This window comes from Physella acuta, unplaced genomic scaffold (assembly GCF_028476545.2).
Source record: "Physella acuta isolate Inbredline_101_S28 unplaced genomic scaffold, ASM2847654v3 ptg000309l, whole genome shotgun sequence".
Taxonomy (NCBI): domain Eukaryota; kingdom Metazoa; phylum Mollusca; class Gastropoda; family Physidae; genus Physella; species Physella acuta.
The window spans coordinates 456,348-470,785 of record NW_026731828.1 but is presented as its reverse complement, the minus strand read 5'-3'; the positions used below and the strand labels follow the sequence as shown (position 1 = coordinate 470,785).

The following is a 14,438-nucleotide window of genomic DNA, read 5'->3' as shown; positions in this document are numbered from 1 at the left end:
AAATTAAATAAACTATTAGATCTAGAAAATTATCAATTTTGAAACAGCTGAAATTACATATGGGTCAATTTGCATGGGAAATGGACAAGATTCAAATAGTAAACATCACCTTCTCTAGCACCTAATTAAAGGTTGAAAGGGTAATTAGAGAAATAAAATGTCAGCATAATTTTCTGACAGAAAAAGTTGTTGCATCAATTTTGCTTGCTCTATACAGGTATGAGAAACTACCATACTTGCACATATAGTTACCTTTGAGAAAGGTTGGGAACATGTAGAGTTCAAACCCCCCCCCCCCCCCCCCCCCCCCCCCCGTGATGATTTTTATCTATTTCTTGAATGGTGGTAGCTAGAGTACACTCAGAAAACTTGATAAAGTCTTTAGGGGAAAAAGAATTGGGCAGTAACATGTCTTCATAGAAAGTAGATTAGATCTTCTCTTTGGTAGATTGAACCACTGTTTTATAATGCTCTCTAACTAATATTGCATAAAAAAATTGAGATGGTTGGAGATATCACACAAAGCAACCACCAACCGCCTATCCAAAACAACAACAATAATGAAGGGCATTGGGTTGGGAGGGAGGAGAAAGGGAAGACAAATGTGTCATTAGATGGAGGACATCTCAGATTGGACTGGGCTGCCCATTACAGAACTACCCAAACAGATGTCAGAAAATTATGAGAAAATCTACTGTGGTACCCCAACAAGGGTTAAGGGACGATTGATTCATTCCCAATAAACCAGTGTTAAAGATGGTGTAGTATATGCAGAATAAACAAGTGTATTTATCTGAAGTTACAGTTTACTTGAGCTGACTACTCAGTGTCTTTATACTGAATGATGACTCAGCTTGGACATACTACTTGGCCAAGGGGGTTTTGAAAATTCACAAAATAGGCTAATGGCATGGTAATGAATAATGTTTTAACAACACATAATCATTGTGGTTTAGAGATTACGTAAAACAAAGTGATCAATTTTCAGGACCCAACAGCTAACAAATCTGGGCAAGTTGTACATGTCGTGCAAAGTTTATAATTGGGCAAGAAAGGAGGGGCAAAGTTTATAATTGGGCAAGAAAGTAGGGGCAAAGTTTATAATTGGGCAAGAATAAATGTAGTACCCTGACATCTAAAATGAGAGTTATGTTTCTGTTAATCAAATACTGTTTGCCACAGTTGATATGTTAGTTATAGCAGCGTCTGGGATTTGGCTCAATCCAACACAGGCTAAATGACACTCCTGTACACACACCCAAGAGAGGGGAGTGGGTGGCAACACACACTAACATAAGTATACCCACAAAAAAGCAGCCAATAAAGCAGTAGATAAGTGCATATGTAGTTATTCCATGTTAACATCATAGCTCTTAACTTAAACCGACAATCTAAATTACACTGCTTCACCTGTCCATCTATGCACATAAAGCACCTAGTTCTTTATGTATAATTTGTACATATATCCTAAATATAAATATTAACACCACAGCTTAATTTTTTCACGTTAGGTAAACAATAACAGCATAATCCAAGGATTAAAGATAATCTCTAAAATTTTCTTAACTGTGTACAAGCGAATCAAATCAGATAGTTGAGATAGTTTATCTGTTTTCATGACCTCTGCATTCACAGAGATAGAGTGTCATGAGCATTGTTTCATTTAAATTTGCAATTTCCACTGTTGAATTAGTGCTTTTGCCATCAAATAAAGTGTCATATATCACAAAATGTATTTTTTAAGTGTTTTTAAGTACAACAGTTGATTTTACAATAAATGGTGTTTTTACCTATGGTGCAAAGTCCTGGTTTTTTTTAATTAGTACTTTTCTGTCAATTAATAATTGTTTGTAGAAAAAGCATGCTTTTAGAATAGACATTATGTTAAAAACATTCTTTTTCCTTCTAAATTGATTCTTTATGGTATTTGTAAATGTTTAATTTTTGCAAAAATGAACTCCTAGCATGTTGATTCCAAATTTTCTTCTACTATAGTTAATCAAAGCAGTTATGTATTGGTATTACCATCTTATGGTTCACTACTAAGTAAAGTTGTGTAAAAAGATTTCTATAAACACATTGTAAATGTTTATAACACAACAATTCTATCAGAAGCTAAATCATAAGGCCGATTCTAGTCGGAGTAAGATACGCATGCGATACGCATGCGCAATGGAGAGAAACTACGACTTAGCGGCGATGTTTTCGATGGTACTGCGCATGCGTGTGTTTACAACCGCAGAACCCTAATACCAACCCTAATCCTATCCTTAACCCTATCCCTAATCCTAACCCTAGCCCTAATCCTATCCCTAACCCTAATCCTATCCCTAACCCTATCCCTAATCCTACCCCTAACCCTCATTCTAACCCTAGCCATAGGTCACTGCGCATGCGCAGAACTATCTTTTGCCGAAAAATCTTATTCCGAGTAGACACTTCGAAATCATAAACATGCTTCAGGGAAGATAACTTTTGTTTAAATGTAGTTTAAACAGTTTCTAGAATTACTGTAAATTAACAAAATGTTTATTCTACCATATTGGCGTCTTAATTCAGACACTAACTGTTCAAATTTTCATAATTTACAAGAAAAAATTGCATTTTTATGCCTTAGTCATTTAAAATATCAAAATAACAACATTAACACTTCTACTGTACTACTATGAAACTGAAAAGTTTTTATAATTGATTTTTATTTTTTTGCTTTAAATCATTTTAAAAATCTATTTACACATATAATAGTATTCAGTTTGTACAATTATAAAATTACATTTCTTTAGTTTTCTGGGGGCTTCTGAGACGCATCCTCTGAGTACAACTTTGGCAGCTTGAGGCCAACAATATTAGCGCTGCTCTCTACACTTCTTTCACCCCTCCCTCTGTACTGAACAGCCAGTTCCTGAAACAAAACAAACATGAATAGCTGATGTTAGCATATAAAAAGGGTGAGTTCAAGACAAAATGAATGAAGTTAAGGGTGTGAATTAGCACTAATCAACAGAATGTGACAATTTGTTTTTCTTTTATAATTAGGTATACTTTAATTTAATTTCACATGTATAAAAACTTATAAAAACTAGCTTTTAAATGCATTCAAAATAAAAGAAACATATATTTAATTTATCTTTTGTAGTTAACCCTAAAACATTGGTCAATTTAGAAATCGAATACATTTTATGACCTAATAGTTCTTTGACACCCAAGTATGCTAAAAAAAAGTTAGCTTTACACAAATAAACTGAAACTTGATGATAATGTCACAAATATTTTCAACTCAAACTCTACACTACTCATCTAAAAGATTTGTTAAACATGAGAACCAGTTCACAAACCCACTCAGACAGAGCATGGGACTTGGGGAAAAACTTAATTATTATACAAGCTTCTACCTCCTGTTTTCTGAGGCTGTTCAAATAACAAAGATATGTCTGTGCGAGGTGTTCAACTTCATGCTTCTCTCTGCATATTTTCTCTCCTGTTGTGCGAAAGTAGTGAAACTGATCTTGCAGATACACATAGATTGGAACTTCACTGAGATTTTTCTGAAGAAAAAGAAGACTTTTTATTTGTAAAATGTAAGGTCATATAAAATAAATGAGCGTTTTTCAGCTAGTTTTTCTCATAACTGAATTAAAGGTATAACAAAAAATAGTAGGGGTAGGATTAAGAAACAGTAGTAGGTAGCCTTTAGTTGTCTGTGTCTCATAATTTAAAAACAGCAGAGGCTATACCCAGTCTTTACTTTTAATTGGATACATAAATTGAAAAACACTTTACTTTTCATGGCAGTGAATTTTAATTGTTTGAATAATTCTTAGGGGGGTAACATTGTATAGCTGACAATTAAGTCTCAAGTTAAGATCTTGGCACGAGTCTGTAGGACATTCTTGAGTCTGTTGGGTACCTGATTCACATTAGATAATCTAAGGCTGCTGGTGGGCATATTGCAAACTACACAATCCCTCTGCATGCAGATAAACTATCTGCCCTTATTTTTTTGTGCAAAAATGAGAAATACAATGAGATTATGTTTAATCCTTGGATTATGCTGGTGATATTGACCAAATATGAAAAAAAATTATTAATTAATATTTTTATTTAGGTCATATGGCCAACATACAACAAATTATATATAAATAAAGAACATGTGAAGCTATGTAATTTAGATTATATTCAATATATTTTGTCAAGTTCAGAGCTATGATATTATTATGGGGTGATTTTAGATACAGATGTCCGATAATAGACTCTTACATAAAATAGATGTGTTGGGTTGTTAGAAGTATTGTAATCTCGACTAATTTTATGGTTAGAAATTAGGGTTGGGCGTATGGTAGGACCAGGGTTGGGGTTAGGGACAGGGTTAGCATTGACATAAGCCAGCCATGTGTGTATTTAGTTAACTGCCAGTAACCTAACACCCTTTTTTAAAGAAGATTCCATTATCGGACACCAGTATAAAAATTTCCCCCTATACTAATTCCCCCCTATACTATCATACAAAAATTTTCCCTATACTAATTCCCTCCTATACTATCTATAATATAACGTCCTTCCTCGTGTTATCACTATAGCTTTTGGAACCATAAAAGTAAACATCGCACCATGCAGTGATTTTCAGTGCAGCAGTGATTTTCAGTGCATCGCATTGTCTTATTATAAGTAATAGAGTAGGGTTTGTTTACATAACGACTTAAATTTACTTTATAGTTGCCACTGTTTTTACTCTTTTGCATAACATAAAGAAAATGTTAAATACATGCACATTGCTAAAACATATTAAAAGGATCAATGTCAAATATCATTTTCGGTTATATTCCAAAAAAAGTGGATACATTTTCATAACAGTAGGGTCTAAAAAACTAATTAATTCAACTTTTTTTTGTAATTTTGCCAAGGGAAGTAATTTTAAAATAAATTCAACTCACTCTCATTAAATTTTTTTTATTACTACCGCATTGGTTATTAGCCTATATGTTAAGGTTAATAATTAAAATAGAAAAATGTTAAGATTATATATATTATTTTCTAATTCGACTATGATCTCTCAAAATTACTATTTTTTTGTTTTTGTTTTTTGGTGTTATTAAAACAGATGGTGAAATCAGACATAGAGAATGCTGGAAAGGCTCTCTCTGGGCGCGGACGCCTGGGAAAGTGTCTTTTTCTGTGGTGATTCTTATTACATTGCCAATGTGTTTTCTTAGAACCATAAAAGTAAACACCACTTGCTGTACATTTATTTGCATCACATTGTTTTATTGTAAGTTATGGAGTAGGATCTATTTATGTGACTTAAATGTTTAATGCTGGAAAGACTCTTTGGGTGCGGAAGCCTAGGAAACCATGTTGTTCGGCGATGATTTTAATGTGTTTGTGTTGTGTTTGTATTTGTTTCTTTCTTTTGTGTTTGCATTATGTTTGCGTTGTGTTTGTTTTGTGCTGTATTTGTGTAGTGTTTAGTTTTGTTCTGTTCCCAAGTTGGTACATTTAAAAAACATTCACCGTGACGCCGCACGGGTATGCAGCTAGTAGTAATATAGTCGGGTTTATTGATTGAGTGATTGCATTGCTCATTTTACATTTTAGTAAATTTTACAATATTATTATAACTTATAACTATAACAATATCACCCTTTCTTTAACAAGTTTATGAATAGCTAATATGAATGTACTAGAAGTCCATGTAATTGTAGATCTAGGAGGTAGTCAACACAATTTCAGAAGAATCCTTGGCTTTTGGTTCGTTTTACGGTACAATACTAAATACAGTACTACTACTAGATCTAGATCTACCTGGAAAAACTGAGTACAGACACGAAAGCTCACACTCACAGACAGTGAAATCAGTGAAAACACTACAGTCCCAACCTCCTGCTGGGTTTAAAATTTAGGCCGATATTAGCCGGAAAGAGATACGCATGTGAAATGGAGAGAAACTATGACTTGTCTTCGCTGCGATGTTTTCGATGATACTGTGTGTTTACAACCGCAGAACCCTAGCCCCAAATCTATCCCTAATCCTAGCCCTAACACTATCCTTAACCATAACCCTAGCCATAGGTCACTGCGCATGCGCAGAACTAACTTTTGCCGACTAGGTGGAGACGTTGGGGCGAAAAATCTTTTTCCGAGTAGTCACTTCGTAAAATTTAATTAGGGCCTATTTAAAAAAAAAATCAATTAGTTGAATTAGTATTAGGCCCCTAAATCTAAATCATAGTAAATCTACTAATTTTAGTAATTTACTAAATCAGAAATCTGAATCTGGTTTTAAAATATCAACTTCTTAGTTCTAAGAGAGCCATATTCCTAACCCTGGAATTATACCAGCGTCTGATTGGAATAATAAGAAGCGTTAAGCAATTAGTTAAATCAGGTTCAGTACTGAACAAGCTTTACCGTTTTGTAAATTAATCTTAGTTCTTTCGCCAGTGACCTCAAAACAGAGTAAGGTTGAGAAGCCATGATTTTAACTCTTTCCTTTCGATTTGAAATGAACCGGAAGCAAATTATCCTAAACCAAAAGTCGTGGACTACATAGATTTGAACTTTAACCTCAAAAATGTAATTTATACTGTAAAACTCTCAGCCTATGTGTTTAAAAAATTGCTCTGTTCGACTTAGAGAAAAGTCCAAGTGCATTTATGATTAAGTATGACTCGGTTACAGCATAGTAACAGTTTCTTATACGCCAGACTTCACAAACAAGTAAAAGTTGGTAAAATCGCCAGCTTGGACCTGTTATCACGGATCATCATTAATGAGGTCAACACATATAGTGAAAGAGGTTTGTGGCGATCTGCTACACTTCAGGTAAAGAGGGTGGGGGTAAGCAAACGTAACGGAGTACACATATAGTATTATTATAAATCAGGGGTCTCCAAACTTTTCAGCCCGAGGGCCGCATTAACTACCAAATATCAGTTCGGGGGCCAGAGTCTCTTTGGGGTGGCGGTGTCCCCCGTGCCCCCCCCCCCCCCCCAACGAATTATAATATTATAATTTATATAGAAATGTATACATATTTTAAATGCACCCCCAGGAGAACAAGTCTGAAAGAAACACTGTCGGGGGCCAACAACACACTCGAGGTCCAAGTTTGTTCTCCTTGGGCAAACACAAAAACCCACCCGCCATTTTTTGAACTTGTCTCTAAGGAAGTCATTTGCTTGCAATTCAATGACCTCCATCTGCAGTTCATCTGGGCAACTGGTTACATTTGCTTCAAATGGGTTTTTAAAAAAGTCTCACTTCTTCTGCCTGTGAATCCTAGTCAGAAAACCGCTACTGAAACTGCAGCTGGAGGTCCTTGATGATCTTGCATGCAAATGATGTGGGGAACTCAGCTATTGCTTCAGCCATAAAGACCTTGCACTGCTGAAAGTGCGTCAAGTTGTTGCCCTGTACTTGTTCCAAAAACATGCTATCCAGCGACTCATCCATTGCAATTAAAAATTGCAAAACTTGTAAGAATTTTTCACTATTTGAGTCACAATGTTTTTATCAATGTCTGCAACGCAGAGGGCAATGGTATTTGCACCCAAAGGTACATGTTCAAATTGTTTTGTATTTTCTGGGCAAAGTTTCTCAGCCACTTCTAACAAACATTTTTTTCCGTGAACAAAAAGATCTCCGCGGGCCGGATGAGAGGACCTCGCGGGCCGCATTCGGCCTGCGGGCCGTAGTTTGGAGACCCCTGTTATAAATGATAAATATGTAAGCCTACAAGTGAATTAGTAAGAATTGTTAGGCCTTTTAAAGGCAGTTGGTAGCTTGGTGACGTAATTTAGAGGAGGAGAGGGGGAATTTATAATGAAAATCTGCTTGGTTACAGGTACAAGCCATATGTTTTGTCGGAGGCTCTAGCTCTAGTCGGTGGCTGCTTAGACAATACTAAAATTATTGTGAGAAATGTGTGCGCATTCTTCTGTCTGCATAATGTTCTACTGAGTGCATGTTCTTCGTTTTGTGTAAATTTCAGTGTGCGGATTTAATTTTTTTTATTAGTCCCCCCCCCTCCCCCAACACTCTGAACGATATAAAATGAATTACTTTATTATATAGAAAATATATAGGCTACCGAAAATTTTAGGAATCCCACACTGCCAACTCACCAAAAAGGGACAAAAGTCGGGAAAGTATACTCCAGCCTATGAAAATGGAGATGATGACAAAACAAATATAACATAGATTTTTAATAAGTCAGACAGAAGCTTATCAAACACCATGACGGCAGATCAACTGTTGATGCTGAAGTCTTCACATCTTTTTTTTTATTTTTAATTATGCAGATCTTGAGCAACCTAGAGAACGTAGATCTATATCTTGCAGAGGCGAAACTATTTTCACAAAACTGCCCATACCTTAGCAAAAACTATTACTCACCCAGGTGTGGACTGGTTGTGTCCAAGCCGCCCAGGACGATCCCCACCCGACTTAATTTTCATCGTACATTTTTATACCTGGCGGCCCGCTGGGATTTTCAGCGGTGTCCGCGGCCCAGTATATATAAGCCTAATCGTCAAAAAAAATTAAATTAAAACTACAGTTTTAAAGTTGAAAAAAGACATAGGGATCCCTGCTGTAGCCCCGTGAATATTTCTTCAGAGACGCGAATTTGAAACATTTTGAGTAGTCTATATTTTCTGAAAAGGGTGACTATTTTTACTTTCTCGTATATACGTAGTATAGAGAAAGTATTGTAATCGTGCAAAAAAAAAAAATCGAGATTTTTACAAATCTCGACGTTTTACACCTCACTGATACGGAAAAACATAATTTTGCAATCTTGTCCGTATGTCTGTGTGTGTGTGTGTCTGTCTGTCTGTCTGTCTGTCCGTGTGTAAACACGATAACTTGAGTACCGTTACAGCTAGGTTGATGAAATTTCATATATAAGTATTTTATCAAAATCGTAGATCCGTATCAACTTTTGAGCGATTTCCGATAACCGGAAGTGGTACTTTTCCTACTTTGAATTTTTCAAAAGCCTATAACTTGAGTACTATTTCAGATAGATAAATGAAATTTCACATGTAAGTAAAAGATCTAATTCTCTACCTTCTGTTAAATTTTGAGTAATTTCCGTTGACTGGAAGTAGTAATTTACGCTACTTCCGATTTCTCAAAAAACTAATGTAAATTTTTAAAGTACTAATAATATTGCGCACTATTATACGCGTTTTTATTCGGCGTTTGCTTGGTGCGCAATGTTTTTTTTATGAGATTCTATTCTATTTTTAAAAGTTTAAGTATTTAAAATGGATTAAAAATCATAACTATATCCCCAGTTACCATCCCCTGTTGTTTTATATAAGAATATTCGAGAAAGTTTAGGGGAGATCACTACCGGTTTATTTAAAATAATGCACACATTTTGTATATTGCCTACTGATAGGTTATAAACAAATATTTGTATAAATAAATAGTCCAAATGCTTTTTAAATAATAATTTGATTAAATAAAAAAATATGTTGAAGCTATCTACGTTTTTCGATATTATACAATTATTAATGAGCAACTATTAAGTCCAAAATAATAACATCTCTAGATCAGGTAATGAGCTAAGAGTACTTTCATGACCTAAATTTTTTCCACGAAATAAAATTGTTAACACTTCACTTACATGATGAATTTTTCATAAATCCTAAAATGAGACGCATTTTGTAGGAGTCCTTAGGGTCACATTACCTTACTTACCCATTCTAAATTCTACCTGCTCGTAAATTACCGTACTACACTTAAAATTAAATCCCACATCAGCAACCAGTTAATTACAGCGCCTGCGTATTTTCTTCTCGAATTACACACATTGACTTTTCCAGTGATTATGTATTTCTTGGATTGGAGCAGTGGTTCTCATAGCGTACATACTTGGGGGAATGGGGAGTCGCGGTATAATTCACACAAATATAACAAAATTATAACCAAATATAACAAAATTTTATTAAAATTTAGCAAAAGAAAAACATGGTCACAAAGCGAAAATAGCGGGGGGAAAACCTACATTACTGCTCAAAAGCCTATGAAAAGTTTCTAACTACATTGCACTTTAAAATGTTTTGTAACCAAAATAGTTTCTCGTCTCTATGATACTTTCAATTTAAGACTGAAACAGAAACGACAAGTCGAATCGAATTCCTCGAATCGGCTAGGTCTAATAAAAGTGGTATCGAAGATGAGAAATATACGATTCTGTATAGCCCAGTCGGAAAACTTTCGAAGAACCAATATAAAGCCGTATTCCCCTATTCCCTGTTGTTTTTCTGCGCATGTTTTTAATTAGTTCTCGGATTTATAAACTGAATGATTTGAAATAAAAATACGAGGGAATTGAGAGTATTTGTCACTTCTAATCACACCTTTACTGATTACATTTAGAATTTTAGGGAAAAAAATAGTTTGATTAACAGCTGATATTTTATGCGCGACACGAGTTTCTTTTATGCATCTCTCGTCGCGGTTGGGGGTGTCAGTGGAGCAAGTCCACCGCTCTCCTGGGCAAAATTTTTAAAAATCATAATGTATATAGAAACTATTTTTGCCTCCCTCCCCGGAAATTTCAATTGCTCCAACACCCTCTACTTCCCCCATCCGGAAAAAAATGTCAGACTGAAACCCGGAGCTCAGAGTTTATTCCATGCATCTCTTCTACCCCCCCTCCCCCGAACGACATTGAATTTATATAGAAAACATACTTTTACCAGAGTCCACTCCTCCGAAAAATTTACTCCACCCCCCCCCCCCCGAAAAAAAAGCGCGCCCCGGAGAAAAAAGTCTGGAAGAAATACTGCCTGAGCTAGAGCTCTAAAATTTGGGAACCAGTGTCCCAGGGAGTCGCCTGTCTGTGACACTAATTGTGCCGTGAGAAGAAAAAATTCTCATGTAAAACCCGATTAATTTTATTTTTAAATGTTGAGTTTAAAAAGAAAAGAAACAACAATTACGGTTATATCAAGTAAACAAAACGCTGCAGCATAATAGAATAGGGGATCTGATAATCAGTGTTTCTTTCAGGCTTTATTTCTACGGGGATGTACTTGAAATTTTCGGGGTGGGGGAGTAAATTTTCCGGGGGCGGACACTGATAAAAGTATATATTTTCTATATAAATACTGCTGATGGTATGCTGACATATAATACCTTGGGAACAAAATGTGGTAGTAATTAAAAGATTTCCAGTAATTGTAAGGGTAGGGTGAGATACGGTATAGGGTGGAGCCGTATGTAAATAAAGTCGCATGACTAGGGTAAACCCATTCAGACGAATTGCACCATGGTAAGGGGTTTCAATAAATGTGATTATCGTGTAGTGTTTTTTTTTTAAAACTTAAACGGTAAAGTGTTGAAGAACATACTGATTTTTGTTGGGAGGGAATTTTCTGACATTGTTTAACATGTGTGGGTGGGGGGGGGGGGGGGAAGGAAGAGAGGTGTCTGACTTTTTGACGAATGTGTGACGTCATTTGCGGACGACCCAGATTTCATGTTGGTCCAGTGTATTGCAATGTCGCGTTGTCGTAACGGGTCTCTACGCCTCTGCAAAAACCCAGCCGTAAACTTTCTGCTCTAATCAAATGCTAGCTCTAACCAAAAGTGTTACTGTTAAGTATCATTATTTCTTATCGGCAATACGCGTTGTTCCATTATGTAGGTAAATTAAATCGATAAAAGCGAGAAACTAGAACTGATTTTTTTTTAAAAATAAGGTGTTTAAAAACCCACAATAAAATAAATCAGAAAGTCCACCTACGGGTTAGTTGCTAGTAAGTCTAAGTTCCCCTTTAAAGCCTTCAGTGTTTGAAAAGAACAACTACTTTTTATTTGGACCAGACTGTAAGTTTAACATTTTAAAATGTGGATGGCTAGAAAAAGAACGTGTTAAAATATCGGGGAGAATAAAAAATCTGAACGGAAACGATCATGAAATAAAAGAAGAGTTCGTGGGATATAATCACCCGAGCCAGATTTTAATATATCCCTGGTGAGTTCTATCTCATTATAAATTCCCTTGTCCTTGTAAAAATATGCTGAATAAAGACATTTTTATTCTGCGTTGGTGATTGATATTTTTTTATTTTACTGTAAAACCACTTCTTTTTGTATTGTATCAATTTTCAGAGCAACTGAATTGATTTTGTTTTTGAAAAAAATTCATATGTAACAGTGTGTAGCCCTACTGGTTGGTCTAGAATGTTTAATTTTTAAACGCTAGTACGTGTTCCAAAGTATACAATGTCTGTTCTATTATAATTAGAGAGGGTATTAACTTTTTCTTGTGACGAGGGTGAGATACGGTGTGTGATTTATGTTGTGTCAAGTTTATATGGAAATAGGGGAAATAACTCTTTTATTGTTCTCACATTTGGGGCACTGCGCCGTGCAGTGATGTAGACCAAGCTTCGCCGCATAGACTTCAACAAAAGTTAGTTTCACGTTGTTGCTCTGGGCATTTTGTCGACACTTCTGTATGGGCAGAGGCGTAGCTAGGGAAGGGCGGATGAGGGGGGGGGGCGGCAAACTGGGTAGAAAAATATTAAGAGGTTATTCTGAGCTGCATTACTGAATTATATACAGTCAAAGTTAAGAAAATAGACTACTACTTGGCTTTTCCTCATCATTAGTGGGACACCAAAATAAAAAAATAACTGTTACGGGAAAGTAGGCCTAACTGATGAAATGCGCCCCAACCTGTCCGATTTGGGTGGGGGGGGGAGAGGCATTTTTGCCAACTTTATGAAAATGGGGGGACACAAAATTGGTACTTCGCCCCCGACGCCAGATTGGAGAGGGGCTATCTTTGGAGTTATTACCCCTTTACAGCGATATCGGCAAGAATAGTGTCACACTTTTCACACCCCCCCCCCCCCCCATACACAATGAGTCTGACATCACCAACAACAAACGTAAAGTGATGTAACACGTAAAGCCTCTTTCTAAAATATACACTGTAGTGTGTCAACATGATCAAGGTTAAAGGGCCTATATTGCTGAGTGTTTATAACAATTTACATCAGATCGTTTAAAATTTTAAGTGACTACTGAATCAGTCGGTTTACTGGTTTGTTTTTAAAAGTGCAATAATGTTACGTAGCACTATCTGACCCCCCCCCCCTTCCACGGGCCCCATCTCCTTTCCATTTCCAGTGTTTCTTTCAGACTTTTTTCTCGGGGGGGGGGCACTTGAAATTTCCGGGGGTGGCGGACATTTTCCGGGGGGGGGGGGGACACTGGTAAAAGTATATATTTTCTATATAAATTCCATTTCGTTCGGCGGGGGGGGGGGGGACTTTCTTCGCGGGGGCTCCCCCCCCCCCTCGAAGAGATGCCTGGAAAAAACTCTGCCCCTTTCCCAGCATTAAAAAATCCGCCCCCTAGGAGTGTGACGTCACTTAAGGGCTACTCCTAGGGTCTATCTTTTCGGAAAAGAAGTCGCAATGCTTGATCCTAATGTAATGTATCGTACCGAGTTTTTTTTCTCTTTCATTTAAGCATTTTTTTAAGTGCTTTCTCAAGGTTTAAAAAAAAAGATAATACGCTTCATAGACCAGGCTATGATTTAGTTAATTGCAGCACAATTTTTTCTTCTAAACAGATGTGTGTGAGAGGGAGGGGGGGTACTTTTGTGTTAATAAGTACCTGTTGTCCCACTAGGACATTGACCACCGATCAAAGTTTCCATCAAACTCGATCATGGGCTAACTTTTTCTACCCCCTACCCCATGACAAAAAAACTGCCACGTTACACTGTTAATAGGTCTAATAAGGGCGGTGAAAAAATAGAGTGCGAAGTTCTCTTCTAAAGCATGTGTCGATAGATCTAAAAGATTGCATATCATTTTAATTTCCTTTTTTTTTTTCAAATTTCTTTTTTAACCGTCGTTTGAGCCCTAACCAATACTTAGTGATCTGTTATTTTTAGTATATGTGCTATACAGCAGTTTATCTATTTGGTTTTCTTTTATGCTGGTATGACGTTTTTTGGTTGGGATCAGGCTCGTATCTTAGAACCGCTTAAGTGTTGGCGTACTTTTCCTTTGCCTGGATGCAAAGGCGAATTTCCGGCTTCTAATTTACTTGCATGAAAACTGAATTTTCTGTAAATGCTAATGATGTCCTCTTACCCCATTACCGGGGCGGTGACACTTGAAACTTTCGGATTGGGGCTGTGGGGCGCACTTAAAATTTTCGGAGGGGGGGGGGGATACTGCTAAAGTATATATTTTAAATACAAATTATACATTTTTTCTATTTAGTCCGGGTAGGGATTGGGTGGGTGATACATCTGGGCATTGCCCCACCCTCTGAAGAGATTGCCAGAAAGAAACTAATCATAACACCAACGGGTAGCCCGCGACATTGGAGAAGTTAAAATGTTGCTTGCAATATACGTCCATCAGATTTATCAATCAGGAGTAAACATGGTGGCAGAC

The 14,438-nt window shown here is 36.5% G+C and overlaps 1 protein-coding gene across 2 annotated transcripts; it reads right to left on the bottom strand.

Annotated features, from left to right (window-relative positions):
* Nucleotides 1-2,678: 2,678 nt before the first annotated feature.
* LOC131940152 (protein FMC1 homolog) lies at nucleotides 2,679-12,598 on the bottom strand. 2 transcript variants are annotated; one of them, XM_059298753.1, is made up of 3 exons: nucleotides 12,369-12,598; nucleotides 3,393-3,545; nucleotides 2,679-2,902 (listed from the first exon to the last, which is right to left on the bottom strand). In XM_059298753.1, exons 1-3 carry the CDS (start codon nucleotides 12,414-12,416, stop codon nucleotides 2,780-2,782), a joined length of 324 nt encoding a protein of 107 aa, XP_059154736.1. In that variant the 5' UTR covers nucleotides 12,417-12,598; the 3' UTR covers nucleotides 2,679-2,779. The 2 variants fall into 2 exon arrangements, with proteins under 2 accessions (XP_059154736.1, XP_059154735.1); XM_059298752.1 differs by lacking the exon at nucleotides 12,369-12,598 and adding an exon at nucleotides 6,406-6,778.
* Between the last annotated feature and the right edge of the window lie 1,840 nt (nucleotides 12,599-14,438).

Coding starts and splice junctions, on each gene's coding strand:
- LOC131940152 (XM_059298752.1), bottom strand. CDS start 6,471: ATGGCTTCTCAACCTTACTCTGTTTTGAGGTCACTGGCGAAAGAACTA. Junction 3,546..6,405: donor TAAGATTAATTTACAAAACG/GTAAAGCTTGTT, acceptor CTTTTTCTTCAG/AAAAATCTCAGTGAAGTTCC. Junction 2,903..3,392: donor ACAGCCTCAGAAAACAGGAG/GTAGAAGCTTGT, acceptor GTTTTGTTTCAG/GAACTGGCTGTTCAGTACAG.